Source organism: Aotus nancymaae, unplaced genomic scaffold, assembly GCF_030222135.1.
Source record: "Aotus nancymaae isolate 86718 unplaced genomic scaffold, 86718_ANA_hifiasm-v0.15.2.pri h1tg000072l, whole genome shotgun sequence".
Taxonomy (NCBI): Eukaryota; Metazoa; Chordata; class Mammalia; order Primates; family Aotidae; genus Aotus; species Aotus nancymaae.
Window position 1 is genome coordinate 9,321,377 of NW_026988487.1, and position 24,781 is coordinate 9,346,157.

The following is a 24,781-nucleotide window of genomic DNA, read 5'->3' on the forward strand; positions in this document are numbered from 1 at the left end:
TATCCTCTCTGAGCCCCAGTTTCATCATTTGCAAAAGAAGAGAAGTTTGATGAGATCACTTGAAGGGCCATTGCTGCTCTGGCGTCCTATGCATTGATAAGTATATGGAGATGGAAAAAAGAGATGAGTAGATATTTTGAGTAGTTTCTTGGTGTGATGTTTTTGATAAAGCATGAACATGTTTGCTTATTTATTTAAAAACAAACATAAAGCAACTCTTAAAAGATTATCTTTAAGCTTGAATTTATTCATCCTTTCGTATTCTCAAGCACATCAGATCAAGTCCCCAATCTTTGTAGGTTACAGAGCCCTCCTAGAAGTAGCATTAAATTCTAAACAAGATTTTCTGGGTTTTCCTCCTACTGTTTTCTGGCATTAAGTGAATTTGTGGATCTTAGCACAGAAAAAGTATCTGCTACATGGAATTAGGGTCATTAAGAGATCACTGAGCCTTTATCAGTAATGGGTATCTAACTACAAATCTGTCAGTTATATCAACCCCAGAAATATGCATAACAGGAATTGATGTAAGCTGTGGGCCAGGCCATATAGGTCACAGCATAAAAATAAGGTCATAATAACAAAAAAAAAAATTCTATAGCTTTGCCCCCATCTGCAATTATAGGAATGTCATTTCTTGAACCCCCACAATCATAACAATTCAACTTCCTGCAATAATATTGTGTTGCTATTATAATTAATTCAGAAATGTTTAAGTTTTGCTCCTCTGTGATATATTCCATTACATAGGTAGTTTGCTGCTTTGTATGCTCAGTGAGATTTTAGTAAGCAGTGCTCTTCCTTTCAACTCACTCTGTTTTTGTTTGTTTTTTTTGTTTTGTTTTGAGATGGAGTCTTGCTCTGTCGCACAGGCTGGAGTGCAGTGGCGTGATCTCGGCTCACTGCAACCTCTGCCTCCTGGGTTCAAGCAATTCTCCTGCCTCAGCCTCCCAAGTAGCTAGGATTACAGGCATCTACCACCATGCCTGGCTAATTTTTGTATTTTTACTAGACACGGAGTTTCATCATGTGGGCCAGGCTGGTCTCAAATTCCTGACGTCAAGTGATCCACCTGCCTTGGCCTCCCAAAGTGCTGGGAGTACAGGCATGAACCACTGCACCCAGTCTCAGCTCACTCTTGATTGCAGAATCTTCTTTTCCAACTCAAGAAGCAGTTCTTGGAGCGGACCATGATGACTGTGTTGAATTCCAAGTACCTCTTCTGTTCATCGCTGACCTGCTTGAGTTGCACCATGCCACTCCACCTCATGCTACACTTTCTTTAGGATAAAATACGTGCCCAAGAGGCTCAGACTCTTTAGTGGACCTTCCCATTGCCCTACCACACAGCCCAGACATGCCTTTAGAATTTCAAGGGGGGCTCTTTATTATGTGTTTATTGGAGGCTTCCTAGAACTTTCATCTGATATCAGTAATATGAGAAGGATCAGGCTGTTACAAGTCAGTGCATCAGATGCTGAGTGATGCAACGATGATCAGTGTGACCCTACTCAGCTACTCCCATTACAATAGCTTTTAGTCTTTCTCAGCCTCCAAATCTATTGACCCCACCACTTTTCCTAATGCATCAGCCCACTTCTGAAGTCATTTCCTTCCTTGACCAGCTTAGACTCCTTAGTGCATCTTAATCACTTCCTTAAAAATATTCCATTTTTTCCTTTAATATTATTTATTTGGAAAAATCCCATGCCTGGATGAATTCAACATGTCTAAAGTAGTTACACATTGCCACATAAAAAAAAAATCATCACAAAAAAGGGCTGACTGGTTTTATGTTAAATTCATGATTACAATTCTCACATGTAATGTTACCTAGTGGTCCAATTTCCTTTCTCTACACTAAATTCACTTTCTCACACTATAAAGCAACTATTTTAAAACCTTCTCCCCAGCACTTTGGGAGGCCAAGGCAGGTGGATCACTTGAGCTTAGGAGTTTGAGACCAGCTGGACGACATGGTAAAACCCCATCTCTACCAAAAATACAGAAATTAGCTGGGTGTGGTGGCATATGTCTGCAATCCTGGCTACTCAGGAGGCTGAGGTAGGAAGATTACTTGAGCCTGGGAGGCAGAGGTTGCAGTGAGCTGAGATCATGCCACTGCAGTCTAACCTGGGCAGCAAATTGAGACCCTGTCTCAAAAAATAAATAGAATAAAATAAAACGTTCTCTATTCTCCCACATTCCTTCTCCTTCCCCACACTCTCCATCCCATCTCAGGTGAGGATTTTACTGCATAATTCATCAAGAAAAAAATGGGAATTAATGATTTTTTTCACTGCCAAATTTACAAACCTCCTTGCACAAACTGAACCTTCTTTTTTCTTCTTATTTCAGAAGATAAAGTCTCACATTTTCCACCATAAACTCATTCATCCACATGTGTTCTGTGTCCCATCTCTTCCCTCTCATTTTTATTTTAAAAGACTCAAGTCTTTCCAGTTTAACATCCCCCCAAATTCCTCCCATAGTTCCACATGGCCCTTCAGCTACCAAGCTATTCTCTTCTTTACACCTAAACTTCTTGGAAGAGTTGTCTATATCATCTTTCTCCACTGACTTCTTCATTTCCTATCAATCAATTCTCAACCCTCTCTCTGACTTTTCCTGCCATGATGCATACAAAACTGCTCTTTAAGGGCACCAGAAATCAGAGGCAGATGATGCTGCCGAAGCTGGAGCTTCAGGATCCCTCACTTGTATGAACTATGAGCGTGGGACCCCTGTGAGTGTAGGAACCACAGTGTTTTAGGGAAGGGATGCTGGACTGAAATCAGGAAGCACTTCTCACAAACTGCCTAAAGAAATTTCAGGGGGAAAGGGGACCCAAAATTCCAAACACTCTAGTATTTGCTGGAGAGAAGGAGATTTCTTTTATCATTCTAGGTAAAGATTCACTTTTATACCTAGTTTTATATTTGTAATTTTGTATTCTTTGTCTTAAAGAGGGCCTCAAAATTGTATGGTTCAGGCCCACACAAAACCTGGATCTGTTCTTGCCAATGACTTCATTTTCACTAAGCAACATTTTGTACACCTGGTTCCATCCTCCTTTTGTAGACTGACATATCCCTTGGCTTCCACAATTTCACCCTCTCCTGATTTTCTTCCAACTTGCTCATCTTTCTCAGTATCCTTTGCTAGTTTTCAAGCTGTTTTCTTTGCTTTGAATCCCCTTCTCCCCTCACTTTGCCTTACTAATTCCTGTATATCCTCCAGGTCTCAGCTTAATTTTTATACTTCCTTAAAGTGCCTTTCTCTGATCTCTTGATGAAGTGAATCACTCTCATAGCACCTTGTATTCTTCATTCAGAAAAGCGATCAGAATGCCAGAGTTAATTATTTGTATTACCTGTTTCGTGACCCACTTGGACTGTGAGTTCATGAGTTTGGGGAATGTGTCTGTCTTGGCTACCACTATATCCCCAGTGCCTGGTATGTGGCAGACACTCAGTTAGTACAGGTTGGATAAATAAATATATCTGTCAATCCAAACCCATATATCCCAGTGATCACACTTGAGGGAAACTATATCTAACCAAAGGGAAAAGGGATCACAGAAGTGTTTTGTAGCATAGTTACCACCTGGATGGATAGCTCTCTGGTCCTGCACCGTGAGCGGAGAGCCTCATAGTCTTCAATGAATGGTCACCTTTGCAGAGCCCCCATCAAGGCCTGAGTATTGTGTGCGTGCCCTTCTCTCCAAATTTCCGTGGGCCTAGTCCAATGATAGACATTGCTTTCATCGCTTTTTTTTGGTAGGACTTATGGCTCAAACTATTTACTAGTCTCTACAATGAAAATGTCTAGAAATACCAAAGGCACCTTTTGTTAAGGAGGGAGGTAAGAACAGTGGAAGGGAGGTGTAAGTACACAAAAACTTTCCGAAAGGGAAAGAAAAAGAAATTTGAAGATTGATGCATAATTAATATGTTAGATCACTCTGCCAATTTAAAATATTTTACCATGTGGCTGGGCACGGTGGCTCACACCTGTAATCTCAGCACTTTGGGAGGCTGAGGCGGGCAGATCACCTGAGGCTGGGAGTTTGAGACCAGGCTAACCAACATGGAGAAACCTCATCTCTACTAAAAATACAAAATTAGCCAGACATGGTGGCACATTCCTGTAATCCCAGCTACTTAAGAGGCTGAAGCAGGAGAATCTCTTGAACCCAAGAGGCAGAGGTTGCAGTGAGCTGAAATCAAGCCGTTGTACTCCAGCCTGGGCAACAAGAGTGAAGCTCCATCTCAAAAATGTAAATAAACAAATAATAAATGAATGAATGAATGAATGAATAAAAATTTACAATGTTCTGAGGAAAGTAAAAATGCATTATACATAGTTTGATTGGCATAGATAAATTCTATTGGTTTGCCTCTGGTGCATCTCATTTAACTCTCCTCTCCTTTGCCGTTTTGTATACTACTGCCTGATTACTCCAATTAGGTCAGAAGCCTCCAAAGTCATCCCTCTGCTACCAGTCTTAACACTCTCCGATCCACTCTTCATACTTTGTCCACAGTAGCCAATCTAAAAGATTCTGACCAAGGCATTCCCTTGGTCAAGGGAAGACTCCTCCAGTTGTGGCTCAGACATTTTATCATGGCTCATAAAGGCCTCACTCATGATCTTTCTCCCACTCATCTGAGCCAGTAGTCACAGGGCTTAGTCACTGTGTCCAGTGCCAGTAGTCACTGGGCTTAGTCACCGTATCCAAGAAGTCAGGAGACTTACCTTCATCACAATGCATATCAAGCACTGTGCAATTTGCACCTTGTTTTCTGGGTTTCTGCTCTATAGTGAGATCCTTTAATATATAATAATAAATAATAATCATGAAGTGACTACTTTCATTTATTTAACAGACCAGGTGCCAGGCACTGTGTTGAGTGCTTTACAAACTTTAATCTCATTTCATCTTTACCACAACCTAATGAGAAAGTACTATTATTGGTATTCTTATAACAGATCATAACACTGGAGCCTAGAAAGGCTCATTTGTGCCCAAGGTTATATAGATAGGAAGTAGCAGATTCTAGATTCAAATCCAAATTTATATAACTCCAAAGCCTGCATTCTTTCCAGTACTTCATCATCTTACTGTGAAGTAATTTACACAAAAAGCAGACAAAACTTTAAAGAGAACAAATTATCCATATTATAGTAAAAAAGAAAAAGACGTCTATTCTTAATTAAAATTACCTAGGCAGGAGGAGACACAAGTATCTCAGCATTTGGGGAAAAAAAACATTAAGATGAGAAAGCCTGTAAGTGACCAAGAGCCCACACCGTTTTTCTTTCTCTTGGGAAAATGACAGAAGGCCCCAAGAGGGAGAAGCGTACATTGCTCTTACATTGAAAGGTGTCTAAACTACTTATCCCCCAAAGACAGTAAAAGTCTGACACTGCAGATTGTGCTAAACTTTCCTCCTCTATAGCTTTTAGAAACAAGTGTTAGTGAGTACGAGCTAAGTAACAATATATGAATACTGCGTCCTTTACATTTGTCAAGGGGGAAAAAAAGATTTTCCCAAAATTTCACTCTTCTTTTTCAGGCCTCCTTATCCCAACTCTGGACTTCCTTCACCTTCCCATGTCCACGTTGTCCCAAACTGAATAAAGGCCTCTAAATATTGTGCCTCTGTCTAGGGCTTATTGACAGTCCCATGATTTGTTCTGGTTATAACCTAGAAGCATTCTTGTTAGCCATCAGGTGGCTCTTATAGGATCATCAGGGGCCCCAGATCACATAACCTTGATTATGATAGGTATTACTATGGTCTATTTTTTCTTTAGGCCCTAAAGAGCCCTGAATTCTCCCTCATGGAAGATGGTTGCAATTTATTTTCACAATAATATTCTACTTTTAAATTGAGCTCTCCCCAAAGCTAGCCATCCAACCTAATTTGATGTCAATACAAAATTTCAAGAAGACTTCTAGTGCTTTCTTATTCAACCCATGAGAAAACCTATCTATGGCTGATAGTGAACCACTGATAATAACTTTGTTTAAGTGAAAAGACCACCATAATCAATGTCTATCCATCAGCTTTGGTCCAAAGTGAATCACATTTTCCAGCGTCTTAATGATAATACAATATGTTAATTCAGCCAACAACAAGTGACTGAGTTCTTTCCATGTGGCAGGCACTGTGCAAGGAACACAGAGACACAGAGATGAAACAACTAGGAATTCATAATGTGAACTCATACACCAATATGTGCAGTAAAGCCAGAGACATGCTAAGATGGAAGTTTGTACAGCAAACAGTAGGGGACAAAAGAGGGGATGGTAAATTCTACCTCAAAAGTCTGCCCAGACAAGGTGGAATCTGGGATGTGTCTTGAAAAGGAATAGATGTAAGCCTGGGTGGGATTCCAATTAGAGCAGTAAAGAAAGCCCCCACCCTACATTGTATCAAGCTTGAGAGTTTGCAAAATACTTTTTGATGAGTTGCTTGACTTAATCTATCAAACACTCTGTGAGGTAAGGATTAGCATAACAGTTGTCTGAGCTGTGAAGACACTTACTTGTAGATGATGATACTCAGGACCGGAGAGGGTAAATAATTTTTTAGAAGTCCAACTATTAATAAATGGTAGCCAAACCTGAAAATCAATACCAAATATAAGTAAAGGCTTAATAGCAATGGTAGGCTGGAGCCAACTTGTACTGGTCTAAGAGAGCCAACGGTCAAATATTCAGGAATTTTGAAAGCCTGTTGTCAAACCCTGGGTGGCCTTGAAATCCCACTACAGCAGAAGTATTGACCCCACAGAAACTGGCATATGCTACAAATCAGGCCTTTCTTTTCTTTCCTTCCTTTTTTTTCTTTTTGGCTAGCCAGTTTACCAGCATCTCACTGCTTATTAGTACCCAGTAGGACTGTACTAAAAGCCATACCCACTTCTCTATGATTTAGAAGTCAAATGTTGGAAAGAAAAAATATGACTAAGTGATTATGCCATTTCAAAAGAAATCATAATCTTGCCAAATGAATTTTTCTCTCAAAATTATTTATGAAATTCCTTACTTGTTCTATGTCTGGTCTTTGTGAGAAAGTAGATGAGGTTTAAGAACGCAGTCCCTACCTGTAAGGGAAAATTCCAGTGTTTTCATAGATGTAGATATTGACCCCCTGGCTCATTCATTTTTAGGTCATCCTTGTCACTTTTACAAATCCCAGTTCCACTTCTGTTCTCATGCTAACAGGGCATCACACCACCACTTATGTGAGCTCACAAAAATAACAGCTAGGAGCTCTGGGATGCTTTCTCATGTTTAAAAATCATAGATATTTGAAGCAAGAGCAGATTTTATCCTATTCATCCAGTGTTCTAGGTTAGAAATCTTCAAACCCTGCGTATTTGTAAAACTTCTGTTTATTTTAGGAACAACTACCTGAGCCCTTCCACATTTAATGTGGCATCTTTCCCTTCCTACCTTCCTAAAGTATTGTCTGCCTCAGTTGACCCAGTTTATAAGCCATTTTTACAGATTTTTAAATAAACAGAAGCCCCTGAAATGCAGATAAGTCAAACCAGACCAATTTCCCAATTAAAGTATCTTAAAGGGAATGCACAGTCATTTGGGGACCTGCACAATGTGCTACATTGTCAATTCACTTCTTCATTTTAAACAACCCCACCTCATACCAGCTGACTGCAGATCTCTTGAGAACTCCACAGATGCATATTTTAAATATCAGACATTTTTCTTTAAAACATCTGGGATTCTCTTCAAGTGCTGGTAACTGAGGTTTATGTACTGGTGTGTCTATGTGGGTGAGAGATATTTACAGATACTGAATTTGCTTTTTTAAAAAAAAAAACATAATTTTTGTGTGTCTTGCTGTAATCTTTGCAGGCTCTGCAATCTTTACAAATGTCTTTGTAAAGACATTTGCTTTGAGTTTCTGTGAAGTACATTTGTATAATGCCATATATTCTAGGTTTAAGTGCAAAAAAAAGAGAGAGCAAACAGTTTCTCAGAAATCAGATAATTATTCACAGTGTCTTTTGTTGCTGTTGTGTTGCTTTGTTTGCATTATACCCTCTAAGCTACCAGTAATCTATTTGTTTCCAGAATTTACTTGGGACACACAATTTGGGAAGAGTTTACTATGAGCCCATTAAAGATCGACATGGAAACATACTCATAGTCACCATCAGGGAGGTGGAGATGCTTTATTCATTTTTTAACGGCAAGTGGATGCAGATCTCAAAGCTGCAAAGCCAGAGAAAGTCTCTGTCAACACCTGAGGAGCCAACAGCTTTAGACATTTTACTGATAACCATCCAGGTACGTAGTGTTTTCTTAATTCTCGAGTATATTTAAGATTCCAAATCCAATTATTGAGGGTCTACTGCAATACAGCAAGAGCCATTTACATATGCAGTGATGGAGTAGAGAGGGTCCAGAGACATGTTGTTGCAAATGCAGAAGCTTATTTTTATTTATCACTCCCTAGATCTAGAATTCATTCGGCAATACAAATAGTGGGAACCCAGTAAAGCATTTTCATGCCCTGGCTAATAAGCCAATAAGAAACATTGAGACCAGTCACCGTGGCTCATGCCTGTAATCCCAACACTTTGGGAGACTGAGGCGAGTGGATAACTTAAGGTCAGGAGTTCAAGACCAGCCTAGCCAACATGGTAAATCCCCGTCTCTACTAAAAATACAAAAAAAAAATAAATATAGCTGGGTGTGGTGACAGACACCTATAATTCCAGCTACTTGGGAGGCTGAGGCAGGAGAATTGCTTGAACCTGGGAGGTGGGCTGCAGTGAGCCAAGATTGTGCCACTGCCCTCCAACCTGGGCAACAGAGCAAGAACTCCATCTCAAAAAACAGAAAAGAAAAAAAGAAAGAAAAGAAACATTGAGATAAATAATTGAGTAGGGGATAGGGAATCTCTAGATAGTATAATCAAACCATTAAACCAATATCTGAATAAACTGTAATAATACATTTCTAAATTGTATATATTTGTGCATATGCATATGTGTGTATGTACAAAAACAGCCTTATAATATTTACTCCTGCATATTCCTTACAATACTCCCTTGGGACAGACAGGCATGATTAAGTCCATTATAGGAATGAAATAAAGAGAGGCTGGGTGCAGTGGCTCACATCTGTAATCCTAGCACTTTGGGAGGCTGAGGTCAAGGGTTCAAGACCAGCCTGGCCAACATGGTGAAATCCCATCTCTACTAAAAATACAAAAATTAGCCGGGTGTGGTGGCAGGCACCTGTAATCCCAGCTACTCAGGAGGCTAGGACAAGAGAATTGCTTGAATCCAGGAAATGGAGGTTGCAGTGAGCTGAGATAGCACCACTGCACTGCAGCCTGGGCAACAGAGTGAGACTCTGTCTCAAAAAAAGAAAGAAAGAAAGAAAGAAAGAAAGAAGAAAGAAAGAAAGAAAAAGAAAGAAAGAAAGAAAAAAGAAAGAAAAAGAAATAACTAGAGCTCAAAGAAGTTAAATAACACAGGGCTATACATAGAAGCAATTTAGTGAATCTAATGAAGCTGTGATGTCCTTCAGCCTTCCCTCGTACAAGCCCCTTCCAGGTCCTCGCAGAGACCCTAGCGATTCAGAGCTTTGTGTTGTTTTCCTTTAAGACACCAGAAACTATATCCACTTGAGTTTCCACAAAACTCAGTTTTGTCCCTGGGTACACAGCTAGAAAATGGTAGAGCTGAGGCTTCAATTCAGATCTTCTGATTGGAAGCAGGCTTCTTTCTGCTACACTACATTCACATTCTGAGGTAGAAGTCAGGATTTTAGTGAGTGAGGGACAGAAGATGAAATTAAGGACAAAAGACTTACCTGAATGCAGAATAGCCACCAAAATTCAAAATCCAGGTAGCTTAGATGCAGCCCTTGGCCTGGATGGTGGAACTGAGACACCAACCCACGTATGCTCCTGAGTCCAGCACACTCTCTCTGCCTCACATGTTCTTATGTGAACATGGGCTTCAAACTGTTTTTTGCTTTTTTTCTTTCTCTTTAAACCCAGTGATAGATATGAATTGTGTAGGACACTTCAGTTAGGTGCAAAAGCTGGCAGGAACATCCGCACTGAGTCCAGTGCAAGCAGTGGCATATCCACAGTGGCCAACATGGAGTAAGGGAGAAGGGAGGACCCAGTTGCACAGAAACAACCCAGATATGAGCTTCCATGCCAGGAGCCATTCATGGTCACCCTAAACAGCTAACTTACTTTCTAAGTTACTTTCATTCCCTGCCAAGGGGTGGCAAGTACAATAATCTCATTTTTTCATTACTTATACTGGCCTGAACCAGGACAAAGGCCAGTGAAGCAAAGGTAAGCTAATTGGTCAAAGCCAATACCTCTGGATTTAATTTTATGGAATTTGGGTTCATAGGGAATTGACAGAGAGTATGTGCTTGTGTGAAGGAGGTGGGGGCAGGGAACACAGACACATTTGAGGCTCCCCTCTTCACCTTTTATAAGCAAGTGCTAAAAGAAACATTTAAAAAATCATAATAAATTGAGCTTTTACAGGGTGACTAATACACTAATCCCCTATAGGGATAAACTAGGGTCTGGGCTACCTTTGCTCCTAGAAACACAGTACAGGCCTCAGCATGATATAATACCTGGTTTCTCCTAGACTTATTACATTAAAAATGTGTTACAGGTGCAGAAAAATTCCAATCTGGTGAAAGGTTGTTAGAGAAGGAAACCAAAAATAGAGTCAGGATCGGGTTTCCACACAGATCCAAGTGGAAAATTTACCCCCGCTGACTGGCACATTCCCACTTGATGTCATTCCCACCCACCCGCCCCCCTTCTCCTCCCCCTACTTCTTCTCTCTCCCCTCCTTCCCATACAAGCCTTACACTAGAGGAAATAAGGAATAAAACTACTAGGGCTGGTATCCAGTCCCTCCTAGACTTAAGATTTAATTATGTCAGGAGTTGGCCCCACCAACTCAACATAAAGGGAGAGAGAGGTCTTGGTGGTACCCAAAGCAGGCTGGTAATTCCCACAAGAACATGCCACAGACCACTCTCTTTTCTCAGGGGTGGTGGAGTAATGACCACCAAGCCTTCTCATTGGAAGCCTGGGCTTCTTTCTGCTACATCACATCCCATTCTGGGCACCACTTTGAAATGAGGATGACTGGGTATGAATCCCGACTCCACCCTTTCTGGTGATGTGTCCAGGGCATGATTTAACTTTTTCATCCCTCATATTTCCTCCTCTGCAAAAATGAAGATAAGTGAGTTAGTATGTAAAGGATTAAAAGAGTAGCATAAAGTAGTGCTCAATAAATATTAGTGATTTTTATTGTCTCAGAAAATTTCTTTTTACATTTTTTAATTTTAAGTTCCAGGCACATGTGCAGGATGTGCAGGTTTGTTACATAGATGTGCCATGGTGACCTACTGCACCTATCAGCCCATCACCTAGATATTAAGCCCAGCATGTATTAGCTATTTTTCCTGATGTTCTTGTTCTCCCACCCCAGTGTGTATTGTTCCTCTCCCTGTGTCCATGTGTTCTCATTGTTCAGCTCCCACTTATAAGTGAGAACATGTGATGTTTTGTTTTCTGTTCCTGCATTAGTTTGCTGAGGATAATACCTTCCAGCTCCGTCCATATCCCTGCAAAGGACATGATCTCATTCCTTTCTATGGCTGCATAGTATTCCATGGTGTATATATATTACATTTTCTTTATCCAGTCTATTATTGTTGGGCATTTGGGTTGATACCACGTCTTTTTTATGGTAAATAGTGCTACAGTGAACATATATGTACATATATCTTTATAACAGAATGATTTATATTCTTCTGAGTATATACCCAGTAGTGGAATTGCTGGGTCAAATACTATTTCTGATTCTATGTCTTTGAGGAATGGCTACACTGTCTGCCACAATGGTTGAACTAATTTACATTCCCACCAACAGTATAAAAGTGTTCCTATTTCTCTGCAGCCTTGCCAGCATCTGTTGTTTCTTGACTTTTTATTAATAATAATCACCATTCATGTCTCAGAAAATTTCAAGCAATGCTAGGCTGCCCTCAGGACACACTCAGTCCACGGAGACCTCTGGTAATAGCCTGTTCATCCCATGGGGCATTTCATCACAATGAAGGAAAAGCTGTTTAAAAGTTATGTTCCACAATGGGGTTTTCAAAACAGATAAGGGCTTTAACAAAATCTGGGCCCATAGCTAATGTACTAATTTCTAGGGCCCCAGAGAAACTCGTGTCTAACTCCCTCAAATTCCTGACCTTCTCAAATCCCAGGCCTTCAAAACAGGCCTCTCTCATTTATCTGTGAAGGTGCAAAAAATCCTCCTCACCCTTACCTGGGAAGGAAAAGAGAGTTATTGTAGACAAGAGTCCCTATGAGCAAACTAATTGGCAATGAGAGTATTTCCAACAGAGAGACCCCTCTCAGGTGCTAAGTTACTCTGATCATTCTCTTCAGGGATCACTTCAGTCTTGTGAAGCCTCACATCCAAGCTTTTTCCTGAAGCTTAATCTCTCACATGTGTACTATATATTCAACTCTCTAACACTCTGTCACATCTGTGATATCATTTGATCCTCATGCAAACCCAATGAGGATGAGTGAGTAATTTTGTGTCCTGTTTGCAGAAGAAGCCATGAATTTCAAGGAAGTATGTTGTCAAGGTCATATCAACCAGAAGAGGGACCAAACCCACAACTTTTGACTCCTAGGCTGATGGCCGTCCCATTCCACCATGCTGCTGTACACACCTTTCCCCTCCTGTTCTCTGCATCCTTTGTGATCCTAGGGAAGCTGTGGTGAAGCGTGTCTTCTCCTCCTTCTCATCCCTGCTTTCCTTTTCTTCTCCTTAGGCATTCCTTGTCACCTCCAGGCACTCAGTGTCTTCTTCTTATACCTTACATGCCCAGGACCTCTTCTGCCTTTTTCTGCTTTTTTTCTGGCACATTCCTACTCTTTCTACCCCTAAGCAGCTTCAAACACAAGGATCAAAAACTACAGGAATCAGAAAGATTGATGGAAGTGAGCCAATTGGGCGGGACTTAGGAAACAATTGGGTTCATGTAAAAACTTCAGTGTTCACAGAAGCATTATTCACAATAGCCAAACAGTAGAAGTAAACTAAATGCCAAACAACTGATGAATGAGTAAACAAAATGTGGTATATCCATATAATGGAATAATATTCAGCCATTAAAATGAATAACCTATGGCCCATGCTGCAACATGGAAATCTTGAAAATATAATGCTGAGTGAAAGAAGCCAGACACAAAATGCTAAATGTTGTATGATTCCACTTATATGCTATGCCCAGAATAGGCAAATCCATACAGATAGAAAGTAGATTAGTGGTTCCAGGAGCAGGGGGAGGAGAGGCTGGGGAATGGCAGCTAATGAATGTATGGTTTCTTTCTAAAGTGATGACAATGGTCTGAAATGACACTGGTGATAGTTGCACAACCCTGTAAATATGCTAAAAGCACTGAATTGCACACTTGAACAGGGTGAATTTGATGATATATGAGTTATATCTCAATTAAAATAAAAAGAAATCAGTGTAAATAGAAGAGACTATATTACTCTTGTCCCCATTAAAGAGAGCAGCTCCGATTCAGCCTCAGCTAATTACAGTGGAAGAATGTGGTCCCAGTCTCGAAATATTTTCACTGTTTTGAAGAGAAGTTGAAAATCAAAATTGTTGGTTAAGTCTTTTCATTTTTGTAATTTAGAAAATAATTCAGAAAATTAAATTATTTGCAGTCCATATAATCTTGGACTACAAAGACCACCAACCACTATTTTGTCACCTCTACCATCATGGATGGTTGAGTTTTTATATCCCATCCAACAAATTAAAAGCACTGTAGTTATTGAAAAAGCAACTACCTATTGTTCCTCTAACAAGTTCTCAGGATCTCTGATCAATGAAGAGAAAATGGTATACCCTTCTAGTTACTGCACAAGCACAGCATATTTTCTCCTGAAAGACCAGCCCCAGGCTCCACCTCCTCTGGTCTTTTCATTTGATATTTAATGATTATTTTTTTCAATGTCAACTAGGTGCCAGGCACTCTTATAGGTGCTATAGAAAAAAAACAAATGAATAAGTCAAGGTCCCTACTCTCAAGGAGTTCAGTCAAAGGAAGACAGACAGACTTGTAAACAAATCAAGGTAATACAAGGCAGAATTAAACTAGAGCCTGATAGCCATACAAACAGTGTACTATGGGGAACACAGACAAAGCAGCTATTAATTCTGCCTGAAAATATCAGGGAAGGCATTGCAGAAGATGTGGCATTTGGCTGAGCCATGAGGGTAGTTAAGTTCACCAGGTGGGGAAAAAAAAGAGAAAGAGAGAGAAAGAATGAAAGGAAAGAGATAAGAAGGAAGGAATTAAATAGATGGAATTAAATTAAATTGAGAGCATGATAAATAAATGAGGCAGAAACTGGAAGAGTGTATTTCACCCTCCCTTAGGTCCACAATGGGCCTTACACAGTCTTCTTATGGCCTCTATGACGCTGGGTGAGAAAAACTTGCCTACGTGATTTTCTCACACACTGAAATGTGAGTTCCATGAAGGGAAGGATCATGTTATATTCATCTCGGTGTCATCAATATCCTACCATAATGACTGATACATATTAAGCGCTCAGTAAAAGTTAATAGAAGGAGTCAGTTTGTGAAATAAACTATCAGAACAAAGAGATTAGGGCATGTATGGAGAAAGTAAAAACAATCCCTTTTGACCAGAGATAAGGAATACAAAAGGGCTATCATGGAAGTGAAGATTAGAAAAGCAGATTAGAGGTCAAACCAGGTAATATGTAGAACCATGGGCATTCAGTTTGGTGTTAGAAGGCCTTTTTAGGCTGGGTGCGGTGGCTCATCCGATTTTGGGGTTGCATCCCCAAATCCTGTAATCTCAGCATTTTGGGAAGCTGAGGCAGGCAGATCACCTGAGGTCAGGAGTTCGAGACCAGCCTGGGAAACATGGTAAAACCCCATCTCTACTAAAAATATCTAAATTAGCCAGGCATGGTGGCACACACCTGTAATCCCAACTACTTGGAAAGCTGAGGCAGGAGAATCGCTTGAACCTAGGAGATGGAGGATTGAGCCACTGCACTCCAACCTGGGCAACAGAGTGAGACTCCATCTCAAAACAACAACAACAAAAACAGAAGGCCTTTCTAGTGTATCTTAGATTATGTGGATGAAACAGCTTCTTTCCATTTCCATGCATTTCTCAGGCTCCAAAACATTTTAAAGAAGGTAAAATGACTACATAAAGGCAGGAAAATACAAGTGGATACTCAATAATAGTCTTTTAAAAAATTGAATGAAAGAGTGAAGTTACTGAATCCCAGAATGGTGTTTTTTACATAACCACAGTGTACTCCTAACTCACATTCTGTTATGGTCGGTTCTGACCCCCATGTGTTTTTCTCTGATGCTCATACCTTCTTATATTTCTACCCTTGGGTGTGGGTCTTTACAAGCACTTTTTCTTATTTTCAACCCTAATTATCATAGGTTTATTTTTCCAATGCATAGAGTCATTTAGAACTTTATTACTATTTTCCAGAAAAGCAAAACCATATCAAATTTGGGACCCACAAATTTGATGCACACATTCTTGATTTCTTTGTCCAGAATGTCAATAAATAAGCTGAAAAAACTGGTCCTCAGGACCAATCCCTACTGGGCCATCACTCAATATGTCTACTATTTATTCCCCATCTCCATTATCTACAAATCTCCCACCCAGATATTCAGCTTGTTAAAAGCAACATGGTCCAGATTCTTTTTTTTTTTTTCCAGGTTATCTAGTGAGCAGATTACACTGGAAACTTCTCCCTGTTCTTGGAATCCTGTTCTTTTGTTATAAGAAATTAAGGTCATCTGTATGATTTGCTCTTCACGGAACCACGTTGACTCCTCTTTAGTGTCTCAAGATTTCCTGGATGACTGCAAATTGATTGTTTGACAGTTCTTTCTCATTTTTCCTAAAGATCAATAAGTTGGCAGTCTTTAATTACTAGGGTCATTCTGTGTTTCTCCCTGTTTCCAAGACAGCCGTATTTGTCCTTTTCTGGTCTTTAGGGACTTCTCCAGTTCTCCATGACTTCTCAAAAATAATGACCTGTGAGTCTGTAGCCACATCTGCTTGTTTAGCAACTATCCCTAGGGTGCATATCATCCAATTCAGTGGATTTGAATACTTCCATTTTTCCTTCCCTCATTAACCTTTTCTCTCCCTTTGATTAATGTTCATTTCTCCAATTCCACCTTGACTGAACTTATTCTAGTCAACTACTTACTTGTGATCTATGCTGAAGAGACAGGATAGAAGACATTAAAAAGTTCAGCCTTATCCATCTCAGTATTAATAAGAATTCCTTCTTTATCATGAGATCAAATTTTTTTCTAGTCTACTATTTTGGGCCAAGTGATCTTTTGAAAAATTGTTTAGATTTTGCTTTTCTGTACACGCTCATTATATGTTTCTCCCAATTATGACCATTCTTATTCTGTCCCTCTTCTGCTATTCCCTTATGTTCTGTTTAAGGCATCTGGCCTAATTTTCCACATGTTGTGTGCCTATTTTATATAGAAAAGTACTGGGCACTAAGGACACAAAACAATAAAAACATAACCTTACCATTAGTTTCAAAGTCTAATTCAAGAAAAGATCAGGAAAGAAGAAAGTTGTAGTTTTGGCTGGGTGCAGTGGCTCACGCCTGTAATCCCAGCACTTTGGGAGGCCAAGGCGGGCAGATCACCTGAGATCAGGAGTTCAAGACCAGCCTGGCCAACATAGTGAAACCTGTTCTCTACCAAAAACACAAAAATATTTGCTGGGTATGGTGGTGAGTGCCTGTAATCCCAGCTACTCAGGAGGCTGGGGCAGGAGAATTGCTTGAACCTGGGAGGCAGAGGTTGCAGTGAGCCAAGATCGCACCATTGCACTCCAGCCTGGGCAACAGAGCGAAACTCCATCTCAAATATGTAACAAACCTGCATGATCTGCACATGTGCCCCAGAACTTAAAGTATAATAAAAATAAAATAAAATAAAATAAATTTTTAAAATAACAATAATAATAAAGTCTGGTGTTGAGTCCAAAAAAAAAAAAAGAAAGAAGAAAAACATAAGTCCTCCTTCTGCTGTATTCCTACATTGCCTTTATTATAAAACTGATTTCAGTATATTGTGATCATCTGTTTACTTGTCCTTTTTGACCTCCTCAAAAGTAGGGATGACATCATATTCACCTGAAACCCCAATGTCTCACATGGTGCCTGACACATTATAGGGACTTAATATGTGTTTGATAAAGGATGAGACAGAGAAGACAATATACAATAACATCTGTTAGATGTTGCAGGTGGTTAATTCTACAGAGGAAAGATCACTCCTTCAGAGTATGATGGTCAACAGAGGCCCCATATTTTTTCATTCCGTATAGCATTCTATAGACATTTAAATGTTTGTTTTCTCACCTTCCCTGCATTTAAAGGTAGAGTTGATTCCCTTTATCGTACCCTTTTAAAAAAAAAATTTTTTTATTATTATTTTTAATTGATAAAGTATATTTGTATATATTTGTGGGCTGCAAAGTCATGTTCTGATATATGTATACAATGTAGAATGACTGAATCAAGCTAATTAACACATCCGTCACCTCACTTACTTATCATTTTTGGTGGTAAGGCATTTGAACTTTGCTCTCTTAGTTATTTAACCCTTGTTTTTTGAAAACCAGGAAATGCTGTAACCTATGGGAAACTTTCTCTTACAAAAGTTTATTAGTCCGTTTTCACACTGCTATAAAGAACTACCTGAGACTGGATAATTTACGAAGAGGTTTAATTGACTCACAGCTCTACAGGAAGCATGCCTGAAAGGCCTCAGGAAACTTACAGTCATGGTAGAAGGTGAAGGGGAAGCATGCATGTCTCACCATGGCAGAGTAGGAGAAAGAGAGCAAGGCATGGAGTGCCACACACTTTTAAACCATCAGATCTTGTGAGAACTCACTATCATGAGAACAACAAGGGGGGAATCCACCCCCATGATCCAATTACCTCCCACCCGACCCCTCTTCCAGTTCAACATGAGATTGGGGTGGGAACACAAATCCAAACCCTATTTATTAATAGTTACCTGACTCATCACTCCTAACATTGTGTCACAACCCCCACTGCCCATGCTAACAGGGGCATGGTGTCTGTATTTTCTAATTATTCATTATCTGAGTCCCTGCAGTTGTATAGAGAATCAAAAGTCATGACCCAAATAGTTCACTGGAGAACTGACCACATTAAAAAACAAAACTCCATTCAAACATCCCTGTAATTTAACTTGGTTGACACTATTGAATCAACAACTTTGTCAGTCTCTGCTGCTTTTGGAATATTATGATGTGACAATATAATGCAAATTCAGTGAAAATCCATTACAGGGCAAAATTTAAAATCTTGTAAATGATACAGAATTCAGTGAAACTGATGATGTAGAGACCTAATCAAATAGCATGCAAAGCCACTGACAACTGAGAATCTAGAAGTGGTAGACCAGTTAAGTATTGAAAAACATAACACGAGCAAGGATTTCATAAAAGTAAGACTTGAATATCAACATTTTTTAAAATATGCCAGGAAAAAAATATGAAAACTTTAAATACTTTTATAAACATTATCTTCTTCATGATTACATTGCAAAAGTCAAATAGACGTAGTATCATTTCAGCTATCATACAATTTAGCCTTAAAAATTAAGCCAAAAAAGAATCAATGCTTGATTCATTCTTTCTTCATTCTCTGAATTAGTGCATAATTATAGCTACAACTTAAATGTTAACATAAATTAAATAAACCTCTTGGCAGTACTTTTTAATTTTCAAGATAAGGAACCTACTTACCATAAAAATTTGGATTCTATTTTCAATCGTTTTACTTAAAAATAGACTTCTCCACTTTAACAATCCAGAAATTACAAAGCTTTCTTAACTGTTCTGTCAGCTTTTACACTTGCAAATATCTGTTTTCTCCCAGCTAAATACTAAAATCTGTAAGGGCAGAAACTATCAACTCAATTTTTCTTTATTAGCTGCCTCCACCACCACCTATTCCCAGTCAACCCATAGAGCTACACTGGCACAGAAATCTTAGGCAAATAAGCCTGTAGAATATATTAAAAACTGATTACCTGGCCAGGAGGAGAATTCCCCTGAAGGTAAGAGTAGCTGTGCCACTATTTCCCCAGCATTCATGGTATACATGAGGTTTCTCACCTAATTATTTAGTGACAGCTCCTTTCATTCATGATGGGCCTGCCTTAGAAAGGAAAAGGTTTTGAGATGCCCTTCAAGATGTTTTCCTTTTTTTTTTTTTAATTGTACTTTAGGTTCTGGGGTGCATGTGCAGATCATGCAGGACTGTTGCATAGGTACATACATGGCAAGGTGGTTTGCTGCTTTCATCCCCCCATCACCTGTATCTGGTATTTCTCCCCTCATTATCCCTCCCCACCCTCCCCACCCCCACTGACCCTCCCCTAGCGCCCCCTCTACTGACCACAGTGTGTGATGCTCTCTCCCTGTGTCCACGTGTTCTAATTGTTCAACACTCACCTATGAGTGATAACATCCCGCGTTTGTTTTTCTGTTCTTGTGTCAGTTTGCTGAGAACGATGGTTCTAGTTTTCTTTTTTTTTTTTCACCCTACAGGATATTCTCTCCTATCACAAAAGGAGTCATCAACGTCTCTCTCCCGGATTATATCTGGGTTACCTAAAGCTGTGTAGCTCTGTGGATCAAATCAAAGTTCTTGTTACCCAAAAGTTGCCCAACATTCTCTGCCACGTGAAGATCCGTGAAAACAATAACATTTCTAGGTAAGTGATCAGGAGTTAAAGATTTTCCTTGTAATGAAACAGTGGCTCAAGTGACCAAGTTGATATGCCAGAAGGAAACTGAGGTGTTACTTCCCAGTGCAGTTTCTATGGTGAGGTGTCCTCAGGTGCCACACTGGAGCAGGGCAGAGCTTAGAGTTTTTGTTGGTTTGTTTTGGGTTTTGTTTTGTTTGAGATGGAGTTTCACTCTTGTTGCCCAGGCTGGAGTACAACGGTGCAATCTCAGCTCACTACAACCTCCACCTCCCAGATACGAATGATTCTCCTGCCTCAGCCTCCCAAGTAGCTGGGATTATAGGTGTGCATCACCACGCCCTGCTAATTTTGTATTTTTAGTAGAGACGGGGTTTCACCATGTTGGTCAGGCTGGTCTCGAACTCCTGACCTCAGATGATCCACCTGCCTCAGCCTCCCAAAGTGCTGGGATTACAGGTGTGAGCCACTGCGCCCGGCCAGAGTTTAGTTGTTTTTTGTTGTTGTTGTTGTTTATTTTATTTTATTTATTTTACTTTAGGTGCATACTATATCTGGCATTTCTCCCCATGTTATTCCTCCCCACCCTCCCCTCCCTCCCCACCCCCTGCTGTCTCTCCCTACCCCCTACAACTGCCCCCAGTGTGTGATGCTCCTCTTCCTGAGTCCACACATTCTCATTGTTCAACACTCACCTATGAATGAGAACAATGGTGTTTGGCTTTCTGTTCTTGTGTCATAACACTAGAATAAGGAGGGTTTGCCTGATAGTTAATGGAAGGAGTAAGCCCATTAAAGAGGACACTGTCCTTTCACTTTCCTCTCTGCATTACTCGTGGCACAACCACTGACGTTCAATTGGTTAATGAACAGCTGACCTTTTCTTTCAACACTGCTATTTCCAATATCCTTTCTTTATAATCTAAAACAGTCACGTTCTTTTTGTTTTCTGTTTTTAAATATCACCTATAGGAATGGGTTTTATAGAGCCAATGATTCCCCCGATCTTAAAAAAATCTCCTCACCCTCATTCTCCCTAACTCTAACCCTCTGGGCTAAAGTCCTTGCATGTTTTCTACAACCCTTATAATTCTCTATGGAAGAAAAGAAGTAACAAGGCCCGAGCTTCTGGAAACTTGCTCTACAGTTTGGCATTTGGTGAATTACCCTGTTAGCTTTGGGAAAGTTGCCCAATCTTGGTAATCTGGCTCAACTTTACAACTAACCCTCATAGCAGGCCTCTGAAAGTCTGCTAAAATGAACTGAATTGTGCTCAACATAGAAAAAGAAATAAAGAAAAGAAAAAAAGGAAAGGAAGGAATAGACAAGAAAAAAAAAGAAATTATCCAGAATTCTTCGGACTTCAAAGAGTATAAATTAGATACTCCCAAAGAGTATAAACTAGATTCTAGTTACACTCATGGATTTGCTTAGCCAAAGGAGACTCTAATTTGGTCGTTTAAAATGTGATCCCTAAAGTGGCAAGACTTTATCAACTCTAGTGTCTCACGAGGTTTCTTAAGTATTACTTGATGACAATGGAGGAAATGATGAGGAGGAGGAGGAGGAAGATGATAACGGTCTCTTTGAGGAACTCACCGACTACCATATTCTCTCCTTTCACTTGTCAACTACACCTGGATTTTAAGTCTGCCATCTGGTGGTCATTGCCACAATCAACATTTCAGTTATCGCCTCAGTCCTTCCCAAAGGTTACATAGTTCATTTGTGGGTTTGACTTAGTGATGACTACATTTATCTATTTTCTAGATTTGTCTCTTAAAGGCTTGAACTCTATCTCCTAGTGGTTATACCAACTAATTTTCCCTTGCCAAGGATGCAGTTTTCATTTGTACAAAAGATTGCAGTAGCCTTTTCTCTGCCAGCTCATCTCCATCCTTCTAGCCAAAACTGATTAGTGGAAGGTGTTTCATGGTATTCCTAGTGGTAATTTATTTTCTAGCTCGATTACAAACCCTACTTTAGCCATGTTGTGCTTTAGGTTTTATGCGGGCATATGCTAGTTGCAGACCTCTCATTTTGTTCCATATCAGTGATGGGAAAAAAGAAATAGTTCCCAAGCAGGTTCTTAAAGGTTTCAATTATTTGTGAAGCCAACAGTATGCCCAGATTGAAGTCAGATTTAATTTTGAGGGTTTTTTTTCTTACCAGGACAAAGGGTAAATTTTCCATAGTCTTGTACAGTGTGAGACTTGAAATGAAACAGATATCTTGAAAAGAGAAACTTTTCTAAGAGGTAGTTAGTTAAAAGAAAGTAGTTTCTGATGAAAAGCTCATGCCACAATCAATTTTGTTTTCTGACCCACAGATTGGAGCCCAGGCTGGTGGAGCCCTTTGGGAAAAGTGTCGGAGAGTTTTCACCAGGGTGGGAACATATGTCAGCACCTCCTCTCTTTCCATCCCCTGAGAGGAGGGCTTTCCTTTCCTCTCTAGCCTGCTCCTGAGAGCCTACTGCTGCTCCCTGCAGAGCTCCAAGGAGAAACTGGGCCAAATGAATGTGTTTAGAGACTTGTGCTAAAATACCTGTGGAAACAATGTTACCTAAGAGGCATTTACCTTGATCTTTTCAAGCTCCTTTTGAAGAGCAGCCTTTGGGGGCAAACCAGATGTCCTTTCTTCCCACCTCCATTCTTTTCCCTTCCCTTCTGTGTGACATTTGGAAAAGTTCATCAGGAAGGATTATAGAGCATGCAGAATAAAGACACAGATGACTGGTTTGTAAGGAGGATGGAAGTCGTGATATGTGTCCCCTGGTTCTTTTATGGGAATTGTCTGGTGTTCCTGTTTGTGATTCTCCTCAAGCTTTTGGAAGGGGAGAAAAACCAAAATAGTCCCCACGATTACAACAGTCCAGGGTTGAAATGTGCCAAGTGGTTTGTTGCCTGAGTTGGACCAGAGTCCTGTGGTTACTCAACTGCAGAATTAGCTAGCAGATGCCCCTGTGGTAAAATGTAGGATCTTAGAATTTACAGGGGATCTACAGAGAAAGAAAAATGAGGACAGTCAGGAAATTATTACAAAATATTTGAGAACCCCAATCTCAAAAACCAATTCATACAAATTAGACCTGCTGTTCTGAGGTATATGTGGTTTGATAGGTGAACTAAGCTTAAATTAGAAAGAGATCATTTTAAGCTCCATTTGGGTGGCAAAAAGTTCAGATTTCATGAATTACACTGAGTTTTAACCACCAAGTATTGGTTGTCCAGGTTCTGGACACATACATTAAGAAAGTTCTGAGCTGTGTTCTGAACTTTTGTTATATTTCTAATTTTAACTTGACTCAACATACAGAGAGGAATGGGAATGGATCCAAAAGCTTTCTGGCTCTGAATCTATGGAAAGTGTGGATCATACTTCTGACTGCCCCATGCAATTGTTCTTCTACGAGCTCCAGATGGCAGTGAAAGCTCTCCTTCAGCAGATCAATATACCTCTACACCAGGTACTAGACTTTACCATTTTTATCTTCTTTTTTATGGCTCATGGAAACTGCATTGTAACATTAAACGTGGTGTGTGTGTGTGTGTGTGTGTGTGTGTGTGTGTGTGAATTTTCCTCGACTTAAATACCACTTTGCATATACATGCACATGTTGAATTTGATGCCCACAGGTAGACACAGGCTGCACTTCTGCTCCTTTTCTCCAGCTCCTCTGTGTTGGACCTCTTCGAAGTTTTCTGGACCCCACTGTACTATGGTCTGGTCAAGCAAAAAAAAAAAAAAATCAATAGCTAGTCTATTTTGAAAGACACCAGGCTCAGCTTCAATATAGCATAAAGTAAGGAGAATATATAAATAAATAAAGGTGTACGCAGATGTACAAATGATTTCTCTAAGAATAGAAGGCTAATGGTAGTATAATCTATAGCAATGTCTCGAGGATATGCCATGCTATTTTTTCCCAGAGAACTTTCCGTCAAAGTTATTGTCTTATATAAACCAAAATGTGCAAATCTAATCTCTACTAATAAGCAACTTCAAGAAAAACTATTGGCATAAAGGAGAATAATAAAAGTTTCTCAGGCTCTGCCTGATAGGTTAGCATTACTGAATTTCTTTGGGGAGGGGCTGTGTTCATCAGTCCTGCCCCGCTCCCCAAACCACACACACACAAACACACACACACAATGAACCAAGTTTAGCCTGTAAACTGGGAGACCATTACAGGAGTGACTGGCTCTCTTTAAATACGAGAGAGAACCATGAATTGTCCTCTAACCCATGGAGGAATAAATTAGGGTTCTAAGAATGTCCTTCCACTGGGGTGCTGTTTTAAGTCTAAAACAACCAACACTATTGAATACTAAATTGTACAAGATGCCATAAAGACAGTAGGGAAGCAACTGAATTATTCTAAGGGTGGCCATGTGTTCGCTGGGGAAAAAAATAAGAGCTCCACTTGTGACAGTCGATCCTATTAAAGAGTTTCTTGGACTTAGCAGGTTTGAAGCAGCTCATATTTCATTGGTGACTCTTGGGCTACATATACATGTCAGGAGAAGGCTGCCTAACTGCCTAACGGTGCATACAACTTTTTTTTTTTTTTTTTTTTTGGATACTTGTAAAATTTTCTCAGCCCTTGGCCAGAAACTACGTTTTTCCCCCTTAACCAACTTAAATTGAAACTAGTGGATTTTTAATTCAATCCATTTTTGTTGCTTCATGTAATTATAGTCATCATTTTGAAAAGCCCACAGAATGCAATCATTTTCTGCTTTTATAAGAAGCATAAATGTTGTTTTCAGAGTTTATGTGGAACATTACTGCCTTAAATCTTGATTTTATATAGCATTATTAAATGGGCTGAACCCTAATATT

General features: G+C 39.8%; 1 protein-coding gene across 2 annotated transcripts in view; it reads left to right on the forward strand.

Annotated features, from left to right (window-relative positions):
- ANKFN1 (ankyrin repeat and fibronectin type III domain containing 1) overlaps nucleotides 1-24,781 on the forward strand; it is a 329,398-nt gene that overhangs the window by 270,505 nt on the left and 34,112 nt on the right. For both annotated transcript variants that reach the window (XM_012460469.2, XM_064367439.1), the window contains 3 exons: nucleotides 8,111-8,326; nucleotides 19,782-19,948; nucleotides 23,255-23,405. In XM_012460469.2, coding sequence (XP_012315892.2) covers nucleotides 8,111-8,326; nucleotides 19,782-19,948; nucleotides 23,255-23,405 — 534 coding nt within the window. The remainder of the gene's footprint in view (nucleotides 1-8,110; nucleotides 8,327-19,781; nucleotides 19,949-23,254; nucleotides 23,406-24,781) is intronic.